This window comes from Protomyctophum bolini (genome assembly GCF_963924005.1).
Source record: "Protomyctophum bolini genome assembly, chromosome: 1".
In the NCBI taxonomy this organism is placed as follows: Eukaryota; Metazoa; Chordata; class Actinopteri; order Myctophiformes; family Myctophidae; genus Protomyctophum; species Protomyctophum bolini.
Window position 1 is genome coordinate 20,825,851 of NC_137862.1, and position 25,480 is coordinate 20,851,330.

A 25,480-nucleotide genomic window follows, 5' to 3' on the forward strand; every position below is an offset into this window, starting at 1 on the left:
CAAGTGGACATTGTAATTTTATTTTTGGCTCCATTTCTCATCATTTAATAAATATACCGGTAGTTCATAAAGTCACAGCCACAGAGAAACAAACAAAACACAAAAACAGAAATGTGATTTCTTTAACCTATTAGAACCAGGAAAGCATTTGTCATTTTAGCTATATGCATAGCACATTGGTTGGCTATTCAAAAATAGCAGATAGACAAGCTCATAGCACGTCACATCACGCCACGCTATGAGCTTGTAGATGTGCTATTATTTTAAAACGTGACAAATCTTTGAATATATATTTTTACGGCAAACATCTTTAAGTCAAATCTCCCTGGAACAAAATCCCTGGCTAAATCCATATAATTTAAGTTTGACAACCAATGACATACCGTTTTTCAGAAATTGGTGGGATTTTTGTAGAATCACTCACAGTATCCTTCTCTCCTTACACCCTTCCCAGATCTTTTGCTCTCAAGACCTATTTTGAAAATACCCAATCTACAAGCCCACAATACATCACATGTTTTGAGCTTGTAGATTGGCTATTATCAAAGAAACTTCAGATCAGACATTTTCGATACCCATATCAGGGATGCCACGGTAGAAGTGGTTAAACTAGTAAATCACGACACAGTGATGCCGATGATTGCCATGCCTGGCTCAGCTTGTAAAATTTCACAGAAGCCTTAGTTATTGAAGAGCTTGGGTTCTGCGTTGCTGCTGCTGTTACTACTACTACTGGCTCTACGCCTCAATCTGCAGCTGGTGCCAAACCTAAGAAAATGCGAGTCTAGAGTAAATAGGGCCGAAGCCGCACCTCTCCAGTTTTCCCCTCATAGTGGTGGAGAGCGCCCCATCAGTGGGACAGAGCGTGGTGAGCCTGTGGTCGACCCACAGCAAAGGCAACGGGGAGAGCCGAGCAAGAGGGACAGAGATGGGGAGAGGAAGAGAGAGGGAAAGTTTGTGTATATGTGACAGTTCATGAGTCATTCCAGAACAGAGTGCATGTTGCACTATGAACGAGAGTGTGTGTGTGTGTGTGTGTGTTGTATGTGTGTCTTTGTAGCACAAAAAAAACCCTGCATTGCCTCACACAAGTTATGAAGATCACCATGATAGATCTTAATCGGTAGTTCTCAAACTTTTTGAATTTCAAGGACCTATAAGGGTCCATTTGGAACCCCCTCAAGTAGCCCAGAGGGACCCTGGACCTCACTTTGAGAACTACTAATCTTAACAATACAGCACCTACAGTACTTGATTTCAAGTACAGCTTCAATACCCAAAGAACGAAAATGTTACAGTGTTTGAGCTACTTCACCAGATTGTACATGACAGTATGTCTTTCCCTTTGGAATCAATATATTTTGATCTCATGTAGAATAAGTCCAAGGAGGCCATGGTATTTGGCGTTGTGTATCCATAGGTCAAACCTGGCTGGTAGGCTCGGCAATTCAACAGCCATTTTCACTATTTACAGTGTCTGGAAAGAACAGGCAAACTGATCAGCCAAAGTGAACCGTTTGTTTTAGTAGCTGTTAATATATTGCCAGCCTCTCAGTGTACTGTGTTGGTGGGATGCTCAGCTGCTCAGCTGTGGTGGTGGGAGAGAGAGTGGCGCTGGGTGGAAGGCTGGCTGCGGTCCGCATCTCCACCAACCTGAAGACAGACAGGTGGTCCGCTGCACCATGAATGTCCTCTCTGTTTCCCACTGCGGACGCGGTGGTCTCACTGCAAACAGCACGCTGAGGAGGGAGAGAGAAGAGATGTGTGCTAGTTAATTCCACAAGTTTGTTTGTGTTTTCGCTTCAACCGCATGAAGTCCATATTTCTGGGCATGTCATACGCACACGCATGTCATGCGCACACGCTGCAAAAACATTCAGCGCAAATGGCTCACAACATGTCACGTTGTGAGCTTTTAGATCGGCTATTTGAGATTTGGTGTAGAGGGAGAAAATGATGGTGCCAAATGAGACCACACTAGTCAACAAACTATAGATTTTAAGTGGTTAGAAATCACACACCTATTTTCCAGACTTAAATCTGGTTAGATATGCAGATGACACTGTGTGTGGTGAGCCAGGTGATGTTTTCTGATAGCTGCAAGGTGGTATTTAGAGTAAACTAGGGCATATCTCTCTACGCAGAAAGATTATACAAATTTCACAGTATGTCACATAAACAGCATTTCACATTCACACTCACAGCTGATGTACTTCAGAGAGACCACACTGTGACCAAAAGATCACGGGCTCCGTTGGCAAAACATCCAATACAACTTATGTGTCCCGTCAGAAAGTCCTTGAGCAAGGCAGTCAACCACTCACTACCTGCTCCCACAACGTAACCACTGGTGTCCCAGTTTTGGGCATGTCATTATAGGCAAAAAATATAAAAAATAAAAAATTGTCATTTTAAAACAGTCAATATACAAGCTCACACTGCAACGTGATAATAATAATAGTATTCCAAATCTCACCACTCATTAGAGTGTTTTTGTCACCCTGCTCCTCCAGGTAGGAGCAGGGAGCAGCCGTTGGTATGTAGCGCTGGGGGAGCAGTTTGGGGTTAAGTGTCTTGCTCAGTTTAACACTTGGACACATTGCTAAAGCCTGGAATCAAATCTGGGACTTTTGGCTTAATGGCTTCCCAGGTGGGCTCTCTAACCCTTTAGCTATGCGCGCTTGCAGATCAGCTATATTCGAAAACATTGAAAAAAAATTCCACGTTTTTGAAAATGAGGATCAGTCAAGGGCCTTCCTCCACCCAAACTAAACAATCCTGTGTGAACAAATGAATATCATTTGTTTTATAGTCTGTTTTTTTAAAACCGTGTCAGATAAACACCTAAACAGTGACACGGTGGTGGTAGGATTAGTTCCCCCTGCTAGACTTGGTGGAAGTTTATGTCTGGTGTGCTTTAAGGTCACCAGACAGCGCTGGGCGTTGCTGTGTGACCCCTCCGGCACACAGACAGCTGCTGGCTGGCAGGAGGCCAGGGTGACACGCACGGTCGTGTGGGTGTGTTAAAATAACACCAGAGACCAGGAAGAAGACCAAGCCACGTTCTGCATGAAACTGGAGTCTCCTCCACATTCTCTTGGACACCCCCCTCCCCTCCACTCATTTTTTCACCCATAATTCCTCAGGAATTCCTGACAGAAGACAGGATATTGTCTGGCTTCAGACATCGCTAGTACACTATCCTCCATCTAGCCAGTGGCCAGTCTCAGGCCCTGTGCACTTATTGAAAGGACGCACGTACACACGCGCATATGCACACACACACACACACACACACACACACACACACACACACGCACGGACACACACAGACAGACACACACACACACACACACACTTTTGATAAATGTTAAATAATATTAAAAATAATAACATGCAGGGGGAGGTTTATATGGTGTGTGGTTGAGAGTGAGGGATTGTGCTACGTGTGTGTGTGTGTGTGTGTGTGTGTGTGTGTGTGTGTGTGTGCATGCGCACGTGCGTGTGTGAGAGAGGATGAGTGTTCTTGGTTAGAAGCAAGTCTCTCTTTCACAAGGCAGGTTTTACAAGAGGCCAGAGGACGGCGTGGCCTCTGGCTGCACTGGGATGGAATCAAAGAGCCAGACGCTCCCATGGGGGGGGGGACAGTACTCCCCCCCCCCCCCCCCTCCCCCTATGTATGCCCAGAGAAACACGCATGTTTTACTAGTGGAAAAAGACCTCCATTTAAAACTCTAATATAGTCATTGATCAGTGTAGGGCTGCAGGGCTGTCAAAAAGTAGGGTGATGTATCGCACTAATGCGCACGTGCGTGCGTACACACACACACACACACACACACACACACACACACACACTTTAGAGCAGTGGTTCTCAAACCTTTCATGTTCATACATTTAGCCACATATAGTAAAGTAATAAAAGTAAGTAAAAAGTAGTTAGTAGTGAGATCAGGTTAGCTTATAGATCTGTCATTTTGGTTTTTATAGCCAACATAAGCATAAATTGATAAAGTGGTTCAAATGATTGTGATGCTATGTTAACTACTTTTGCTGGGACCCCACTTTGAGAAGCACTTCTTTAGAGTACACACCAATCACATCATGGACACTTACAACTTCTGACAGATTCTGACAGTGGTTCTCTTGCTAGTGACACATCCTTCTGAGTCTCCTGCATCTGAAAGGAAAAATATATATCATGTATGTGTACACTGTACAGTATAGAAATAAAAAGTCAACTGATTTTACAGATCATTAAAAACCTTTATTTCTTTTATACAAACTCTTACTTTAATCTGGTCTTTGAGGTATTCAGCTCTGGTCATAAGGCTTTTAATCTGGGGAAAAGGGAATGCCATGTGTTAATGCCTAATATGTCAGCATTGGTACAAAAATAAAACAAATAAGAAAGATATTAATAGATAAATAATTTGATCACTGGGTTAGCAATAGCATCCCTATTCTGGAGCCAACATTCGTTAAAAAAAAAGACCAGCTATCTGAGCTACAAGCTCATGCTTTGTGACCTTGTAGATCAGCTATTTTCCTGTATTTTCTTTTGTGTGTCTGTGCGTGTGTGTGTGTGTGTGTGTGTGTGTGTGTGTGTGTGTAGAGTGAAAACAGTAGTATGAAGCCCTTGGGAATCTAGTCAGCTAAGTAAATAGGGTTTAAGTAGTTAAATAACAGCAAAAAAGGGGAAAAAAAGAAAAGAAAAAAGAAACAAAAAGAACTAACAGAGGGTGTTTTCAGAAATTATTTAAAATATACATTGGCCTATAAGCTCCTTATGCAAGGTCACGACCAAGTCTAGAGGTCCTGTGAAGTTCAGCGTTGACGTGGGAACAGTCATAAGGGTTTGAAGAGCTCCATTTTAGCTTGTAATGCCAATAAAGCTCCTTGAATGGAATCTGTCTGTATTATTATGCCTTTGCCCTCTAATTTCTCATGTCTCTGTCAGGCAGAAACCTCATTATGGCCAAAACCTTTTACTTTTCTGAATCAAATTCAAAAGAAGCATAAGTAGCAGATCCACAGGCTCAAAATGTCCAGCTTGTGGATCTGCTACTTTCGATGCTTTTGTGTGACACTGTAGTATGATCAAGTATGGCAGTGATACTCAACCTCAGGCCCGCGGGCCACATCAGGCCCGCGGGACCATTATGACTGGCCCACCAATGAAAATCTAAAAAAAAGAAGAAAAAAAAATCTGGAAAATGAAATAAAAATAAATAAATCTGAATGAAGTTATCTTTAATTACATTATTATAAGTAATACTATTAGAGTTGTACTATTACTCGAACGAAAAGAAAAGCTTGGGGGGGGGATGCAATGCAAATGAAAGACATATACTGTGTATCCCTATTCCCTGACATAATTTTATAGCTAAACGGACAGAATTCTATTTTATTTGAATGATGAAACCCAGCTGCCATTAATAGTTGGAAATGGAAATGGAAATTGCGGAAATGGAAATTGCGGAAATTGTAATTGCGGAAATGGAAATTGCGGAAATGCGGAAATGGAAATTGCGGAAATTGCGGAAATGGTAATTGCGGAAATGGAAATTGCGGAAATTGCGGAAATGGAAATTGAGGAAATTGCGGAAATGGAAATTGTGGAAATTGCTCTTCACTTATAGCTATCTATTTTCAGGTAGATTGTTTTATTTTACTCAGTCAGCCATATCACTACTCATTTTTTTTCATGAAAAAGGTCATAGCTGGGTAATCTATTTTCAGGCAAATTGTGTTTATTGTATTTTAGAAAATAAGTGAGTTAAGTGGTTTCTGACCGACAGAGATGATTTACTACAAGCAGTGGGGGTGATAATAACAAGAGACCCGAGGAGGAGTTAATAGTGTGTCCAATTACATTACATTACCATTAGTATAGCAGTCTGGTAAACTCGTAACTCTAAGCAACATGGCTTTTTGCTTTTGCATTTGGTAATGATGATTGGCAGCAAAGAAGCACATGCTCTGTAGCTTTGCTCTGTAGCTAACCCTAACTAATGTAACCAAACCCTATATAATTCATTAGGGGTCTCCCAGGGATCTGAACTTGCCCCCCCCCCTCCCTGTATAGAAAATTAGTTTGCAGAAAACGGACCATGTACAAGTTCACGACACGTTGCATTGTTGTGAGCCATTTTCACAGAATGTTTGGCCCATTATTGTGACATAACCCAGAGAAGGGGTGCTACTAGTGTTCATGTGGTTAAAGAACATACAGTATTATGTATATATTATGTTATGTTATTAAGATACCATTCCTGAGATGATATCTGTCCGTGATGAAAGCTTATTAACCTACCAGCTAGATCAAGGCTGGCTGTGGCCTCTACGGGCTAAGCCTGGCTGCTGAGTGGGAATTACAGCTCTGGGCTAAACTCCGCTTTACAGTACATCTCAAACACACAGGGAGGCCCTTCCCAGCGGCATGTGTCGACTGACTCTCTGCTGGCTTCTCACACACGCTTTCCATCGCCATAACCCCCCACCACCCTCCCCTTCTCCCCAAGCACTGTGCTAGATTATTACAGCCGCATCTGAATTTACTTAAGACAGGCTCCCATAAAACTTCAAATAGGGAGGTCTGAGCCCCCCCCCCCCCCCCCCCCCCCTCTCCCGCTCCAGCCCTCTCTGGGGTTTGTTGTTGAAATTCTGTTGTCTGTTGTTGGCTGAGTTTATGGCTAAAACAATGTGTAACAAATGCTTTCATTTGTATGGAGAAACGACCATTTATTTTGCCGCCATTTGTAATCTGTCGGGTAGGAAACCTCATATGTCCAAAACTGATACTTTTCAGGATTCAAATACACCAAGGGTCGCAGATCGACGAGCTCAAAACACGTCGCGAGTATATCTGCTACTGCTAAGTCGGTCCTTAATGCAGAATAATCACATTTACAATGCTTTATAATGCGTTTATAAGGCATTATAACACTCACTGACACTATAGATGTTTATAATCATGTATGACAGCTTATGACGTTTATAACGTCATTAGTTATAGTAAGTTGTTATGCGTAATTATAAACATTTATAACGAGTGTTATGACACATTATAATTCATTATAGACCCGAACCTTTAAAGGACCACTTCACCACTTTTCAACTCATCTTCATATAATTGGTCCTACTCAGTCTGTGTCTCATAGGAGGGATGTGGGCAGTTCAGAAGAAACCCTTCCACCAGTGACATCATTGAGGGGGAATCCAAGCCAATAGAAACTGCAGGCTTTCTATTCCTGAAAAGTTGCAATGCGAATTTGGAAGCCATCGTTCTCATGATAATAATAATAAATAAATAAAATGATCTGCCCAACGATGAACATTAGTGAGTGCCAATTATATGGAGATAGGTTGAAAAGTGTATAATGCCTTACGAGTGCATTATAATGCAATGTGGTTATAACGCATTATAGACCTTAATAGGTCTGACACTTTAACCCCTGTATTTGTAGAGATCTTGAATTGAGTTACAATTTGTATTTTGATCACTCAACTTGTGAGCTTGTAGATCTGCTATTTTCACTATATATGTGTCCGGGCGAACATCTGGATCATGGGCTAGGGAACCACTGGCCTACAAAACCCATGCAGGTCATGGTTGTACTATGATCTATACCTGGTTGGGAACCACTGGCCTACAAAACCCATGCAGGTCATGGTTGTACTATGATCTATACCTGGTTGGGAACCACTGGCCTACAAAACCCATGCAGGTCATGGTTGTACTATGATCTATACCTGGTTGGGAACCACTGGCCTACAAAACCCATGCAGGTCATGGTTGTACTATGATCTATACCTGGTTGGGAACCACTGGCCTACAAAACCCATGCAGGTCATGGTTGTACTATGATCTATACCTGGTTGGGAACCACTGGCCTACAAAACCCATGCAGGTCATGGTTGTACTATGATCTATACCTGGTTGGGAACCACTGGCCTACAAAACCCATGCAGGTCATGGTTGTACTATGATCTATACCTGGTTGGGAACCACTGGCCTACAAAACCCATGCAGGTCATGGTTGTACTATGATCTATACCTGGTTGGGAACCACTGGCCTACAAAACCCATGCAGGTCATGGTTGTACTATGATCTATACCTGGTTGGGAACCACTGGCCTACAAAACCCATGCAGGTCATGGTTGTACTATGATCTATACCTGGTTGCCGCACACACCGAAAATAGCCGATCAACAAGCTTACAATGCACGCATGAGTATAACTCAGGCTTTTAACGGAGAGAGAGTAGTAGAGTTCAAGGATGCTATACAGATGTGTGTGTGTGTGTGTGTGTGTGTGTGTGTGTGTGGGGGGGGGGGGGGGGGGGGGAGGAGTAGCAATCTGGTTGATGGATCATGTTATTCTCTCTACTGTGGAAAACATTCAAATGTGAAAGCAGAGGAAGGGGGAAGGACAGCGATGGCCTCTTCAGAGCTAACCAGCTAACTAGCTGTGCTCCCGGGAAGTGTATGGAATGTAACGAAGTACATTTACTCAAGTACTGCACTTAAATACAACTTTGAGGTACTTTTACGAGTATTTCCAATTTTCAATACTTCTACTCCACTACATCTCAGAGGCAAATATTGTATTTGTAAGTATTTGAAAACTTTAGCTACGTTGTAGATTTTTATTATTATTACAAAACATACATTAACCACGTCAGCCCATATATACTAATCTGCACGCGCATGACGCGTTGCAAGTCGCAACAGATCTCCTAATTTAATGTTTAAAAATATATATATATACATTTGAAAACTTGTGAAATGGGACATTCTGCATAATGAGTACTTTCACGTTTGGTACTTCCAAGTATATTTTGATGCCAGTACATTTGTACTTTTTACTCAAGTAAATTCAGAAGGCAGCACTTTTACTCGGAACAGAGTATTTCTATAGAAATGTCAGTAGTTCTTCCACCACTGCTCCCGGGGGCTTGGAGGACAAGGACATAAATTACATGGACGTTCTTGGTACAGTGGGCACTCAGGCAGAAGGCCTCCCCACCCACCCTCACCCGCCCACTCACCTCGCCATGGAGCAGCTCTCTCCTGCGGCCCTGCGGCTCGGCTGGCGCACAGACACACACAGACAAAACAAGGGTATGGAGAATAATGAGGGGACGCAGACAGAGAGAGATTGGATGGGGAGGGGGAGGAGAGGGGAGGGGAGAGAACAGAGAGAGAGAGAGAGAGAGAAACAGAGATGGATCATTGGGCTACCCAATCATTGTGTTTGCACAAGGAGAGGTAATTTACAGAGCTGGGTTTGGGGTTTTGCTAGCGTGTCGAGTCGACCAGGGGGCTCCGTGAGGGAGAGGAAATCGTTCTAAACTGGGCCAGTCTTTTATCAATTAGGCTGCCATCCTGGAGCGGATAGAGAGAGAGAGAGAGAGAGAGAGAGGTGGGGGTTTTCTTGTAGCAAAGCAAAGCATGTTGGGAAGCCACACAACAAAAGACCCACCGGTGGCCAAACAAAGCCCCCCCACCCCCACCCCCCTTCAGTGTTGTGTGCTGTCCCGAACAGAGAGAGACTCGGCCCCCTGATCGTGTGTGTGTGTGTGGGGGGGGGAGCACAGGGAATGTAGAATGATTGGAGCACTTCTCTACAGAGATAATAGTTTTTATTTGTTTCCAGTGTGTAATAACACAGAGAAATGAACTGTGCTCCGTGAATGGGAACCAGATGGCAGGGCTCTTGATACCACACACAGGCTGCTGGCACAAGGACTCATCCACAGGCTCTGAGCCACATCTGGATGGATGGCTCCAGCGAACGTCTTCCATTAGGACCATCTCTCCCGCATGAGGTCATGACGGAGCCGGAGCTAATAGGCGCCAGGCTGCAGTGCAGTCAAGAGAATGCTCTCTCTCTCTCCCCCCCTCTCTCTCACATGACTTTTAGTCTGCCTGTCACTGTATGTATCTTTCAGTCTTCTCTCCCTTATTCTTTCACGCTCTGTCAGGGTAAGGAAGGGTCTGATAAAATGAATATCAAATATCTAAATACTGAATAAAGCAACTTACAAACTGTCTGGGGTTCTCACAAAAGACAGAGTACAGTAGACGTTAAAATAACCCCAAAAGTGCTCGGGTGACGCAGTGGTAAAAGTCCCTGCCCAGGCCACCACCACTGAGGTTGTGGGTTCGACTTCGAATCCACCACGATGCATCTGGCTTTGTCGGGCGTCTATGCGAACACAATCGGACCGTGTTCGGGGGAGGGAAGCCGGGAGGGCAGGGCGATATTGGTCTTTGCATGTATTCTACAGGCTGGGGCGGGGGGTGTTGGGCAGAGGAGTCAGACGAAGACCCTACGTCCTCCCGGTGGGGGATCCTCACTGGCAGTGGCAGGTGAGGTCAGTAGGATACAACAGAAGTGAAGGAATTACTACTCTAAATTTCCCCCAAAAAAAGAGAATAAAAAGACCCCAAACATGTTGTCTGGGGTCACAAAGGGAAAGATCCCTTTAATCACGATGTTAGCTTCAAGGTCAGCTCGTTGGCGAGCGACGCCATCGTGTGATGGGATAAATCATGCTAGACGCAGCTTCCTCCGTCAGCGACTAGTTCCGATGTGACCTTTAATCAAGCACTTAACAACTTTCAACATGATGTGCCTATTTTTGGGGATGTCAGTATAGGCATAAAATGTAACAAATTGTGAAAATGACAGATCTACAAGCTCACAGGGGGTCATATCGGCTATTTATATATAGTTGTTGTTCAATAAGGTAATTAGGAATGAAGTTGTGATTCATTGGAGTTGTTCAGTGGTTAATATGAATGTGAAACACACTCTGCAAATCATTCCTGACTCACATAGATTGAAAAATGTTCCTGTGCCAAGTCATAATCAACAATTAGTGAAAAGCAAAATAAGTAGAATTATGATGTTTTGGCAGCCATGCTGTCAACCAGTTGAAGAAATTACAGATTGAGGCTCTGCTTTTATGAAATATCCATCTATTAGGGTTTTTTCTTACGACAAAGCTTACGACTTACACTGTAAGCTTGTAGATAGCCTATTTTCGGTGTGTGAAATACTTCCATAGATAGAAGACCCATGACTGAAATCACTCATGGTGACTGAGAACTTTAAATAATGAACTTAAACATAATAATAATAATAATAAAAAAAAAGAGAGAATGGGAGTCTTTGTACCTGCGAGGGCTAGCAATAGTTCTCCTAGACACTGCTGGTAGAGGTCCAGTGCATCATTTTCATCCAGTCCACTTTGCTCCTGGAATGAAACACAGGAACGTTAGGGAAAAGCATGCTGAAATCCAACCACACACAGTGTTTCTTAACTGATTATTAGCCACCAGGATCCTGATTTTGCACTAAACAACACTATGGGGAGGGGGTCATTCTCTTCACTAATACTATCCAATAAAAGGCATTTCTATCTGTGCAATAAAGTGTGTTGACAGCGGATGCAGTGAGTTATGTGAAAGAGAACATGGCCAACATAATAACAGAGCAACCAAACAACACGCAAACTATATGTTTACATTTGGTTCACCAGCCATCTAAAAATATGCAGTTCAGATGGGAAACTACAAGCAGGGGATGCGTTTGTGTGTCCTGGTATGTGTCTTCTTGTGCTGTTTTTCTTTTTAATCTTAGCCCTGCCTCTGACGTGTCATGTGTGCGTATGTGTGCTTGCGCATGTGTGTTACTGTACTTGTGGCGATCAAATGTCAAAAAGTATATGGATCAAAAAGTATAGTAGAATATGGGAAACACGTTGTTGTGAGAACCATTTTCCTGGTCCTCACAAGAAACACGTTGTTGTGAGAACCATTTTCCTGGTCCTCACAAGAAACACGTTGTTGTGAGAACCATTTTCCTGGTCCTCACAAGAAACACGTTGTTGTGAGAACCATTTTCCTGGTCCTCACAAGAAACATGTTTGTTTTATGGTTGAACATTTATGCCTGATTTATACTTCTAAGTTGTGCGCTTAACTCCAACAGAAAATAGCTGATCTACAAGCTGCTCACAGCGTAGATCTGCTATTTTCCCGGCTTTAGGATATGGTTAAAAATGGCAAAAGAATATATCATGTAAAAGTATTGTTGCTAAAACTGTGTCCTAAAATGTTGATGTACTCACAATGTGTGTTTGTGTGTGTGTGTGCGCGCGCATATCCCAGTGGCACCCAGCAATAATCATATAATCTAACCTTAGCTATGGCGGTGGAGGCCAGTTGGAGGGCAACCAGAAGACGTGGATGATCAGCAGACATTTCTGGAAACAGCAAGACAGAATAACGCCTAATTTATCATTTCTGTCAAGCAGGCAAATTTCCTGTAAATTAATGCCCTACTTGGTCATACAACTACAGTGTCACACAAAAGTTGTCCATCTGATACTTTTGCCATCTTTTTTAGTTGAATCCTGAAAGGTTTCCATCCAACAGAGACGATATACGCCACTATACGACGGTGTCCCATGCCGAAGGTAGCAGGATTTACAAGCTCACAATGCCATGCCATGTCAGCTTATGTGACTAAGTATAAATCAGGCTTAACCACTTAAACCCTATATACTTCTCAGGGGTCTCTATATACTTGGCCCCCCAACTGTTTTTCGTCCACAAAATATTTTTGCGGAAAATAACCGATTCGCAAGCCCCCTGTTTGTACCTGTTGTGAGCTTGTACAGATCAGCTATTTTCGCTGAACATTCTACCCCAGAATAGGGAAGCTAGAGTTCACACCGTTTCATCACAAATAATTCACATAGTATTTGTTGCGTGTGGCCATGACATCACTCACACACACACATACTCAGTCATTCAATCATTGTCTGTGCTAATTCTCTGTCTCTCCTCCCCACTCAGACTGACACACCCAGACTGGCATACCTGCAGCAGATTCCCCTAATTGTCCTCTGCTGCAGCCCTCTCTATAAAAGCCAGCCAGCTCAGTGTCATGGCAGACACAGACCCAGCAACATCTCAGTCCCACACCATGTCACTACTTATTTTGAGTTTACTTTAATTTACTTTAGTTTGGCCTGGGGATGACCGGCAGTCTTTTACGTAAGTAATTTACGGTATGTAGTATGGTATTCATATTCTGATGTTGTCATGTCTCAAGATAAAATATTATATTGAATATAACCACTTAAACAGAACGTATGTATATATAAAACATAACCAAATAAGATTGAAAACACCCTGAATGAATGAACCAAAATATTACCACTTAAACAGAACTTTCAACACTCTTATCATCACATTCCGGGCAATCATAATTGGTGTCTTCACTTTTCTGTCCATATTTTTGAGGAGTGCTAGCCCCTCCTATACACAGGTTTAATGTTAGTTTAGTTCAATGTTTGTTTAAAAAACGCCATGAATACCGACAATGAAGGGAAAACTTACGCCATCTAGTCCCTAACACAAACATTAAATGCCATTAACAATAAAGAGAATTTAATGTTTGTTTTGACACCGTTTGTTTTACATCCTCATTACATCACCTAATCATAGCTACACCGAATTCCCTCCTCTGTGTTGTAAGATGATAAGACTCAGAGCGCCCCTCATTTCACAAAGGTGTGATTTTTTTCATGCTCATGGTACACACAGACACAGAACGCTGGCTATAGCACACCTCAAAAATATAAAACAAACAAAACAATACAGTAGCAGTAAACAAGATGAGCAGTTTGCACACCTACTAGATCTGCCACCATGATGGAATGTGTGTGTTACCTCGGAGGATTTCCCTGGTGGTCTTGGCCTCCTCAAACCTCTGTCTGTTGTCTGAAGCCACGAGAGCCTTCAGCTCCTCTGCTCTGGATACGTACTGACTGACCTGCAATGGTACACAGTTTCTCTCGCACTCATTCAACATCACATCTGTGACTGTACTGTAAACCAGTGGTTCTCTGTTTTTCCCACTGTGTCACAATACGTTACATGTTGCTGAAGGTCATCTAAAAATAAATAAAAAATAAATTGAACTACCGTATGTCACCGACAGTCACTCAACATCTCGTGCTGCTATCACAACTGACAGCTTCTCTGTCAGTGAACAAACTCCCTTCTCCTCCCATGGGAGCATTCACCACGCAGCTTCTCACTATGTCAGCATGAACGTGGTGCAAAGATTAAATGATATTTGTCGCAGTGTATATCTGTTGCTCACAAGGTCGTTGACGTCATCAAGCGTGCGTCTCTAGTGACCTGTGTCATTGCAGCTACAGTTGTAGCTTTGCATCTGGGAGTTGAAGTCAATTTGTAGCTTTTGCAGCAGCTACAAACGTTGGATGGATCTTGATTGATGATGTGATCTTGATCGCTGGCTTCCATTGACAATGCTTTTTTGTTATTGCTTAATGTAAGTCGCTCTGGATTAAGAGCGTCTGCTAAATGCCTAAATTGTAGACTGTATCTTTGCATCTGCCCGAGTATTGTATCTATTGCCCATCCCTCAAAAAAGGTGGATCTCTGTAGGCTTCCTGCAGTGATCTACCTCACAGGAGGACAAAGGGAGAGGTCATTATCACTTCTCTCTTATGATCACCCTTTTTTATCTCTCCTACTCTACAGTGTTTAATTTTTCGTGATATTGAATTTTTTGTAATACTTACAAATTGAATAATTTTTTTAGGTGCCTAAGTACCTGTCCGTCACCACAAAGTCAAGGGTTTCGAACCCAGCTTGCCTTGGCCGAACGACTATGCGTACAAACAGAGTTGGCCGTTTGGGAGAGGGAAGGCTGGCAGAGAGGGTGCTAATGACTCCTACAGGCTGGCTGGTGCGTGTCAGAGGACAGGCTTGCCTGTTGAAATGGCAACAAAAATATGTGGGGAGAGTTAATATATTTGGAGAAAAAAGGGATACAATTTTAAGGGGAAAACTGTGCTTTTCTTCACCGCCCCAACAATGGGAACGGTTACTAAGGTGGAGTTTTAGCTGAGCAGGCCACATATGCCCCACCATATGGAACCGATAGAGGGGAATTCATTCCATATCAAAGCCAGTGGAATATATGTAAAGAAAAATCAAGTCATAAAGTAATACACTGGTGAATGGCGGGAGGGTTTTATAAGCCTACCTTTTGTCTGAGGGTCTCTTTGCGTAGTCTGTCTGTTTCATCTGTGGTGGGGGTGGTGGGGGGAGCAGGAGACAGAGGAGACGGTTTGGTTTTTAAGTCAGGGTCGAGTTTATTTTGTCGTTTTATTGTGGATGGAACAAAGACTAGGCCATTGTTCAGTGGAGAGGATGTGAGTGTGGTTGTTGTTGTTACTCTTACAGTGGATGGCGGGGACAAAGTGCTCCAGGGAGCTGCAGTACAGGGACAGCGCAGCCGCCCTCTCTCCCTCCTGGTCCTTCTGGATGGCCTTCACTACCAGCTCTTTCTGTCATAGGGAGAGAGACACCAACACGCATCACTGGGGTCCACTGCACCAGGGGTACTCAAAACATTTCAGTGTGCGATCGACCCCCACAAATAATCATATTTGAACCCTAACCGACAAGCACTTGGAATTGTAGGAGTTGAGACATAACATGTTGTTTGACTCAGTTCCGCAGATACATATAGTGAAAATATATACGAGCTTGTAGATCGGCTATTGCTATATTTGTTACCTTTTCCTTAAATAATATTCAACAAATTGGCCAATAATAGTAATGGTTTTATTTGTTATTTAATTTGATATTTTAGAGGTATTAAAAAGGTATTAAGAAGTGTGCAGCTACCCTGTATACACTGCATGTTGATTTGTTTACTGTTGAGTGAGAAAACAATGTTACACATTAAGAAAGTAATCTGGGGACCCCCCAAAATCACCGACCCACAGTTTGACCCACAAGGGTTCCCCAATTAATTCTCCTCAAGGGCCATATTTTGACTAGGGTACCAGGCTGGGGAAGAGTCCGCGCATGCGACAAATGTGGGTTTTTATTTTTTCATTAATTAATTAAGCTTAGAATAGTTGTAGAACGTGGTTCTCAACCAGTGGTCCGGGGACCACCAGTGGTCCTTCTGGGTTCCAGGTGGTCCCCAGTTAAAGGATTGAGAGTTGGTAACCAAATGGACCCTTATAGATCTTTAATTCTTTAGTGTAAAATGAATTCATTTTCAGGGAAAGACCCCATTTGAAAAGATATGGCAGTGCTCTAGCAGTGATTCTCATCAGATGCCCAGTTTGACATGCATAGGCTACTGACCCCCATTTAATGCCATTTATATCTGGGACCTCAATTTATTATAACTTTTATTTATTTATTTTTATATCGTAAAATCAATGTCAACTTAAATTTAAAATTTAAAAGGAATTTCCCCAAAAAAGCTAATAAAAGTTACAGGTATGGTAAGTGTGTGAGATTACCATAATAATCCATATTCAAGGGCTTTTGGCACTCAGAGTGTACAAATGGAACCAAATGGACCTGTTATGGTCCATTTGGTTCCATTTACCATACCTGTAACTTTTATTAGCTTTTTTGGGGAAATTCCTTCAGGGGCCACAAGGGGGCGCCTCGCGGCACACAAATGGCCCACAGGCCAGTCTACACAATAAAATCCCCAGTGTTCATTTAACACAAATGGACGTGTTAAGTGAACACACAAATTAACAAAGGTCTAACGAATTGAACCTAATGGACCCGTTCCCACACTCTGGGTTATGTTGACACAGAAGATTTCAGTTGTATTGCTCATGATTCTCTGACATGAACATGGATGGACATAATAGAGCTGCAGTGCTCAACGATTTACAAAAACGATCAGAAATTAATTACTATTCCGATTACAGCTTATTATGCAATATGGACTTATTATCTCCATATTGCACTAGACTTTTTTCACCCTCCGGGGGTGTTTCAAATGTTTTCACTAATAAAGGGTAATACAATTATGTGTGCAGGCCTACAAATCAATCAATTTGATTCACACATGAGTATACACCCAAAGCAACCAAACCTCATCTACAAACGGCTTTTTTACTTAAAAAATGTATGATTAGAAATAGTGTCGGTATTAGTAATATTGTACGGTATATCATTCAATTCCAATACTCTGGGGAAATGTTGCTCGCATGCACACACACACACACACACACACACACACACACACACACACACACACACACACACACACACACACACAGATGGATGCACATATATATACACACACACACACACACACACGCAATGACAGAACATACAAACACAGGCAATGAAGACAAAACATCTGAACACACACAAATCTGAGAAGCCTGGAGGATCAACTCTCTGAGGGAGGGAGGAATGCTTGCGTGCTTATGCATGCATGAGGTGCACTCATGCCTGAGCCAACGTGTGCCAGCCAGGGATGAACAAATGTATACACACACACACACACACACACACACACAGTGACACATACAGTGACAGACACACACACACACACACACACACACACACACACACACAGACACACACAGACACACACAGACAATAGTGCTGTCACGATTAAAATGGTTAAGTTGTGACAAATTGTGAAACACACAACACACACACGCACGCCCATTCTCTCACAGCTTTGCCCAGGCTGTCTGCACTGGGCATGTGCTCCAGATCCACGAAAGGGTGACAGAAGAATTGGCCGAAGGTGAGCCGAGTGTCAGGGTTTCTGTCCAGCAGCCGGAGCAGAAGGTCTCTGCAGTCCCTGGAGACCCTGGCCCCTACAGGCAGCTGACAGCCAGCACAACAACACAACACAACCTATTAGTTATCCTCGCCTAATTCTAAATGACGGAGCGGTTGCGCAAAGACCGCCCGGCAGCACTGTTTAATTACGTATTTCTTGTTGAATTACTCATGACAAAGTTGTAAAAGTCAACAGTATGTATATCCATAAAATAAGCAAGCAGCATGCGCAGACAATACACTAGTTATTTCTTTCAATCACTTTATTATTATTAGCCTATTATTATATTATATTTTCACAATCTGATACACAGATACGCCGTCTAGCCTACTTTATAATGTTTTGATAATTTGCGTGACAGATGTATGCATATGATGGTATAGTTTCAAACTAGTGTATTTAAGAAGATGATCAGGTAATATCATTGCGAAAAGTAGGGACTATACAAGTGAAGGTATACTGAGCAATTCCGACCCCTAGTGGCTCTACAGAGAACAACACACTAATGGCTAGTAATCTCCCCTGCGGTGCCCTGTGTCAGCAGTGATGATGTAGAACGCTAACACTGACAGGTCAGAAAGAGATTCTCTTTGTTTTGTTTGAGAAGTGATATTATTTCTTCATAGATTCACAATATTCACAACTCTAATGCAATTACCAAAGACATCAATCTTTTCAAGTTACAGTACGTGAACGTAACGAAGACATTACCATAACGTAACTCCTTGGCTCGTTTCCTTACCACGTTTAACCTTTCTTCACCGTTTGTGTAAATGCCGATTTCTGGGATGTGACTCACCTCAATGGGCTTGTCACTGCGAATCTTCTCTTCCAGTTCAGTGTAGGACCGTGAGGCAAACGGTGCACGGCCAAACAGTGCTTCTACAGTGCATAAACATTGCAGTGGGTAGATTACTTTCAAGTAAGCAAAGTGCACAATTAATACTGTGTTGATAATGCCTGGATTGATGGGTTATTATTGACTGAAAAGAATGGAGTCATGTTCCAGATAATTCCAGAGAAATATTCTTTCCAAATGGAGCTGTTGATATTCATATAACTGGTAGAATTTTGTAACGTTAATGTCTTTACAGAACTTTCCCAACCTTTTATAGGCCAGGGCACACTTTTCATAGCCAAAATATTATTCTCTTGTTTCAATAAAATTACATCTGTAGTTTACACATTTATGTTTTAGAGATAGTCAGAAAGACAGGAAGCAGAGCTGGAGGTAGCAGAGACTAAAATGTTGAGGTTCTCTCTGGGAGTAACAAGGATGGATAGGATCATGAATGAGTACATCAGAGGGACAGCACATGTCAGATATGTTTTGGAGATAACGCCAGAGAGGCCAGACTGAGATGGTTTGGACACATACAGAGGAGGGATAGTAAGTATATCGGTAGAAGGACGCTGAGGTTGGAATTGCCAGACAGGAGGCCTAGAGGAAGACCAAAGAGAAGATTTATGGATGTAGTGAAAGAGCCCTTTCAATAAAGCCCTTTGAATTGAATTGAATTGAATTGAAATATTGGAGGCAGACTAGCATGGTGAAGTGCTTACATGTTCGTATTAAGGAATGGTATTTCTTTCCCTTTCTTCCCCCTAAGCATCCGGCTTATAAGAGCACAAGGTATTATGATGTGCTTCATTATAATCAATAATGGAGAGTTAGACCTTCATTCAGCCCAGGAAACTGAAGGACAGATGAAACCATAGTGGATGGAGATGGAGAAATTGGAAGACAAAACTAGCTAGAAGGACAATTCTTTCTTTGGTGTGTAATGGACAGCAGCCACTCAAAACTCAAAAATAGCTACAAAAACAGCTGAAGTACCGGTCCATATGCCCTGTACGTCAAGTGGCCAGACCAGGCCTGAATTTACTTTTACTCTTGGATACTTAAGTACATTTAATAGCACATACTTTTTCACTCTTACTCAAGTAACATTTTTACTGAGCTACTTTTACTTGTTTTTTTTTTAATATATTTTTTATCCCACGATTTTGTAACCCATTTTTCACCCCTGTGTCAATCATCTAATGTGATCCTGGGCTCTACACACCCTCCACCAACCTAGTCCCATTATATGGGGGACATGGGGAGAGCAACGGACTTGAACTCATGCTTCCTTCATGCCTGAGTGTCCAAGTTGCTCCTTTACACCTGACAGGGGGGAGTTTCCCTGGTTGGACGTAGCGCGTGGAAGGAACACGTTATTCCAACCAGTTCCTTTCCCCTCCATCAGGCGCCCCGGCTGGCCAGGGGGAGGCAGTTTAGTGACCAGGATTAGCTACTTTTACTTGTAGTGGAGTAAATCTGAACAGGTCGTATTTGTAATCAAGTACTGGGGTTGAGTACTCTGTCCACCTCTGGTAAAATAGAGGTTCAGCCACACCCAGTCATACAGATAAGCATTCCAAAATGTTTCTAATTGTCAAAAAACATGATTTAGACACCAAGTTTGCATTCATAGCTCATCTGGTTCACTCGTGGTCCCATTTATTTATGGGTTGTGGCCCGCGGGTAAATATCCTTTTCTTCCCAATGTTTTCCTTCTTTTTTTTGTAAGATTAAAAAAGAAAATCACCAAAGATCTTTCATGAAGAAATACATTAATAATACAACTTTCAAGTTGTGAAAATATTAGATCTACAAGCTCACAACAAGCATGTAGATCTGCTATTTCCGCTAGTTTGGGTCCCGGAGAGACATTACATTTCTCTTTACGGTCTTGAGCCAAAAGGTTTGGGAACCAGTGAGAGAAGCGCAGCACTGACTCACCATAGAGAATGACTCCTACTGACCAGAGGTCTGCTCTGGAGTCATACTGCCTCCTGCACACCATCTCAGGAGCCATGTAGAGAGGAGAGCCTCTCAACACACATTGCTCATCCCACGGTGACATGTACTGGGCAAAGCCAAAGTCTAAAAGCACACAGTTATTACTGAGTAACATTCCAATTCATTCTATGCACCAGTGGTTCTCAAACCTTTTAATGTCAAGGACCCCAAATGTATAGTTTTGGCCGCAGACCCCACATTTGAACAGGTTTTGTGCCAGGGATTCCCAGAAGATATTATTTTTCCCCCCGAAATGTCACGCTACAAACTTGTACATCTACTTGAAAGTGTTTGAAATTGTTGAATCATTTTTGAGTCTGCGGCCAAAGGGTGTCCTTGACATAAATATGTTTGAGAATGACTGATTAAGAAGGCATTTGTAGAATCTGGCTCTGGAGGACAGTGTGACTTAGCATGATGTATTCACCTGCTAGTTTGATGACAGAGCCACTGAGCAGTATGTTCTGTGGTTTCAGGTCCAGGTGAGAGATGTTCCTCTCATGAAGATACTGGAGGGCAATAGCTGTTAGAAGGGAACAGAAACAACCAAAATTAACCATATCATTAATGAAGCTGTGATATGATCACATTCAACTGCTGTGCACAGTCCAACAGAGTTTTTGATCAATTGAGCACTGTCTTGAAAATGAATTCAAAGGGATAAATAGTACAGAAGAAAGCCAGAAGGATTGTTTCCATTGTGGTCCTTTTGGGGAAGAGAGGCAGAGGGAACAACAACACAAATACAAAACAGAGACACAAAGCTAAAAACAAAACAATAGAAATTCAACATAAAATAAACTGAAAAGAGAGGGGGAAAAAAAGTCATTTCACATTAAAGACAAACGAAAACCAAGAAACATTTATTCTTCGTTCTTTTTATCGAAATGATCAAGTACTTAGTTTAAAATGAAGTCATATTACCAGTATTGGACAATAATTACTTAATTATTCATTATTATCACTTAATTATTCATTGTCTTAAAAGGTGAGAGAGTGGTGGGGGGATGACATACAACAGTAAAGTTCCTTGGGGGACAGATTCGAACCGGGTATAGGATAGGATAATATTATATACTTTTGCTCAGAGTTGTATGTCGGCTAAGCAATGAACACTGGTTTAAGCCTAACAGTTAATCTCACCTATCTGCTGAAGAAATCGTCGTGCCACACTCTCCGGCAACAGCCTTTTGCTGCGGATGAACCTAGAGAGGTCTCCTCCAGAGCACCACTCCAGAATGAGATAGATGTTTTCACTGTCCCACTGAGAGGAGCGGCAAATGCTTCAGTTACTTATAGCTACACAAGAATGACCAAAAGCACATGTTATCGACATGCTCCTCCTGTCCCTGGGAGCTGGTCAGTGTCAGACCACTGTTCCTAATATTAGATATTAGGAGCAGCGGGCATCCTCCACTAATCATCCATCCACTGAACCCACCCATCCTAAATTATCTTGTTCAAATAAGTGTTAAATAGCTCTACATTCTGATAGAGTGGTTGTTCAGTAACAGGGGTTTTAGGCTTCCACACACTTCACGATCTGCTGACCTGGAAGTCCTTCAGCTGGACTATGTGAGGGTGCCGCACCGCCTTGAGGATCTCGATCTCTGTCAGCAGGTTCTCCATAGAAGCCTTGTTTAAAGTCTTCTTACCAACCACCTTCACTGCCACCGCTTCTCTACTGTCCCCCTACAAGGACACAGACAGTCAACACCTGGACGTCAGTTGCAGCTATGGGCTAAATTGGGCTTTCTTTATTTTACTCTTTTTCTTTTTGTTTCAACATTGTATAAAATATTTGCAATGGATGTGAAAAGTGTCAAAATATGATGGTCTATTGAATCTATTCTATATCACACTAAAGCCCAACCCCCACCAAAGATTCGCCACGCAACGCCTTGCAACTACTTGCAAGTTGCAACCATTTATATCCCCAATGGCAGAAATGGAAAACGAACAGAAATACAATAACACACGGACTGAACGCAATACATTTCTCTCCCCTTCCGGCTTTGGTGCTTTCTGCATCGATTACAGTCAACTCTGTAAATGACTTAAGAGTTGCATTGGTATGTTTAAAACTGTTTTGTTGTAAGGAGTTGCGACTAGTTGCAAGGAATTGCAACTCGTGTGGTTTGGGCTTACAAAACACAATTAGGAAACAGAACAAAATAGTGAAATCAAAATATATTTTTTAAACATTTAATATAAGTAGTAGTAGTCAGAGTAAGATATGTAACACACATCCTCCACTGGTGCTGAGACAAAAACTGTAGAAACAGTCAACATAATAAGAAGCAGGCAGGGCTCGCAACTCACTTTAAGATGCTCCAAAACTTTTATTCAGCGACAGGCATGCAGAGAAAAAAACATGTAAAGACTAACACCAGTTAGTAGACTGTCAAGCAGTTGAAAATGGGGCTGACATTCAAAATAGTAAATTCAGCCCTGCCCTATGTGCCCTCAGTCCCCATTTACTTAACTGATTACCTTACAAAGGTGAGCAACTCTCACAGCCACAACACTAGAGGGAGTATAAATAATGATCTGTTGCCACCCACATTGTAACATCTGTGCCCAGAGTCACATGGGTTCCATGCATTTAGTTTGCTATGCACCATTTTCATGTATTTTATTATTTTCCACCAATCTGCTACGCTATGAGGTTTTTCCTGATTATCTGCTGGACATGAGAAACCAGTTAGATACATGTGTTGCTATGGCAACAGTCAGTGATTGGGAAGCCCCGCCCACAGCTCACATGGCTGATGGAGTGAGGGGCAATCACATTGTTTGAGCCACCTGGATAGATTGACTCTGTCAGTCCACAGTCCAGAGTGGAGGTGCAGAGAGACAGACAGTCTACTGAGGGAGCAAGAGGAATATTTCCCAAGTCTTGCCATTCTTTCCTTTTTGGATCATTCCCTTAATATTGGATTTAGAGACCTTCTTCCCATTCCTGGAGTTTGGATATTCAACCAGACTTTACAAAGGAGTTTAAGGGCGGCCAGAGGAGACTGGCCACACTCTACAGACTGGTTTGGATTTGCTTTATTTTTTGGACACCTGAGTTTAGTTTTGGACACATTGAGTTTAGTTTGGACAGTGCTAGGAAACTTCACACTTCACACCCCTACCTTTTGAGAGTTTTATTTTATGTTGATTTGGTTAAGTGAACATTTTGTGATCGAGAACTTGATTTTTCTTTTGATTTAATAAATCACCGTTAAGCTTATTTACTGATTTCTGTAGTGATTTTTATTCTGAATCCCTCATTTTTGCTATAATAGGTTTATTTAATTGTTATTATTGTAACCGTTATAACATATAGAACAAATATGGGTCAATTCACTTTCCACAGCACTGCCACTCAGGTGTGGAATGCCCTGCCCCCTTCCCTCAAAACAAACAAATCACTGGCTTCCTTTAAAACCGGTCTGAAAAATCACCTATCAATGTCAGTGGGTCAAAAGGAGAGAAGATGACTGCCCAACCTCCCTATTTATTTGTATTTTGATTATTTTTTTGTACTTCCACCTGTACATGGTTAATGGTTATCATGTTTTTGAGATCTCGATTATTGTCATCATTGTGTTGTGAAAGAATGCAAGGGACCCGAATGGAAACAAGACTGCAAGGTCTTTTTTCAGTGCTAAACTTTTGGATCAATGTGCTTTGACTGTACCATGTACTGTTTTGCATTTGTTATTGTCTAATAAAATAATCAATCAATCAAAAAAACTTACACTAGTAGGTCTACCTTTCACGTAGCCTTTTTAGGCTGTAAACACCAGTACTGTAGGCTTTGTAGACTTAACTGTAGCATTAGCCATGGTTCATGACTCTCGTATTCATAATCATCATGGCAGTCATGTTTCAGGGCTACTGTAGCATAGTACCTTGCTGTAGGCTTTGTAAACTGTAGCATAGGTCCCACTCCCCAGCTTCTCTGTCAGGATGAAGTCAGCTAGTTTCGGAGGGGCGAAGCTGGAAGTCGCAGCCATGGTGCTGCATCAAATGTCCTAAAAGAGCAGGGCAGGTTCCGTGTAGTGAAAAGTTTATGCTTAATGGTAGACTACATTCACTACAACAAACGTGTTTCATTGGATTTTATGCAGTGCTGTTGTAGTGTTGTTAGCCAATCAATGTGTACTAATAAAACATCACAGAACAGCAGTCTTCTCTTAAGCACAACCAGCTAGAATTGTTTTTAAAAATGTACGATTTACTATTTAAAACGGTCTCACCTTTCTTCAGAATGTTTCATTAGAAACGAATGATTCGAACCTGTTCGATCATGAATCCACCAGGAATCCACACGTTAATGTTTAGCCAATGTTTACATGCTCACACCAGGATCACACGCTACAAGAGAACATATGGCACTTTTGCCGTAGTTTAAGATTGTAAGGCAGAACTGCTCAGCTTAATTTTAGGTTGTAATACCGGTAATTTGATCGTGATTAATAGTTTGTTATAGTTTTCAAAATGTAGCAATACCTTTGACACCAGAGTACACGAACTTTATCTGGTTGTTGCTATTCCTGCCGTAAACGTAAATCATGATGATAACAAAGTTAAATATATAAAAATGAAAGGGTAAAAACTACCCTAGGAAATGACAGCGCATGCTGGTGAACTGTCAACTTATGTATAGTGTCAGCCAAATGTAGCACTGACCTCTAATGTTTGTACCCGGTACTGCAGACGAGGTGACGGCACTGACGGGCATATATATCTATGACGGGCCAAATGTAATTGTCTGTCGGTAAAAAGCAAACATATAAATGAGAATTTGTTATTGGTCTTCAAGAAGGTAATTAAGAACATCAATGTAAACTGTTTGGGGTTCTAAAATGTGAGCGACACAGTCGTCAACAACAACCACAACAACACAGGAGGGCGCTGTTCTCCCCCACGCAGCTGATCAAGACGTTTGTTTCTTTCTCCAA

The 25,480-nt window shown here is 42.1% G+C and overlaps 1 protein-coding gene across 3 annotated transcripts; it reads right to left on the reverse strand.

Moving 5' to 3' along the window:
* Window positions 1-24,890, reverse strand: ulk3 (unc-51 like kinase 3). 3 transcript variants are annotated; one of them, XM_080777861.1, is made up of 17 exons: window positions 24,776-24,890; window positions 24,428-24,550; window positions 22,077-22,217; window positions 21,669-21,789; window positions 20,953-21,048; window positions 20,466-20,609; window positions 18,480-18,562; window positions 17,569-17,724; window positions 15,299-15,404; window positions 15,101-15,141; window positions 13,753-13,855; window positions 12,214-12,278; window positions 11,190-11,268; window positions 9,055-9,095; window positions 4,293-4,340; window positions 4,117-4,180; window positions 1-1,739 (listed from the first exon to the last, which is right to left on the reverse strand). In XM_080777861.1, exons 2-17 carry the CDS (start codon window positions 24,530-24,532, stop codon window positions 1,723-1,725), a joined length of 1,410 nt encoding a protein of 469 aa, XP_080633987.1. In that variant the 5' UTR covers window positions 24,533-24,550; window positions 24,776-24,890; the 3' UTR covers window positions 1-1,722. The 3 variants fall into 3 exon arrangements, with proteins under 3 accessions (XP_080633987.1, XP_080633988.1, XP_080633989.1); XM_080777862.1 differs by having other exon boundaries at window positions 24,816-24,871; XM_080777863.1 differs by lacking the exon at window positions 20,466-20,609.
* Window positions 24,891-25,480: the final 590 nt, after the last annotated feature.

Coding starts and splice junctions, on each gene's coding strand:
- ulk3 (XM_080777861.1), bottom strand. CDS start 24,532: ATGGCTGCGACTTCCAGCTTCGCCCCTCCGAAACTAGCTGACTTCATC. Junction 11,269..12,213: donor CCTCCACCGCCATAGCTAAG/GTTAGATTATAT, acceptor GTTTCATTCCAG/GAGCAAAGTGGACTGGATGA. Junction 9,096..11,189: donor ACTATTGCTAGCCCTCGCAG/GTACAAAGACTC, acceptor TCTGTGCGCCAG/CCGAGCCGCAGGGCCGCAGG.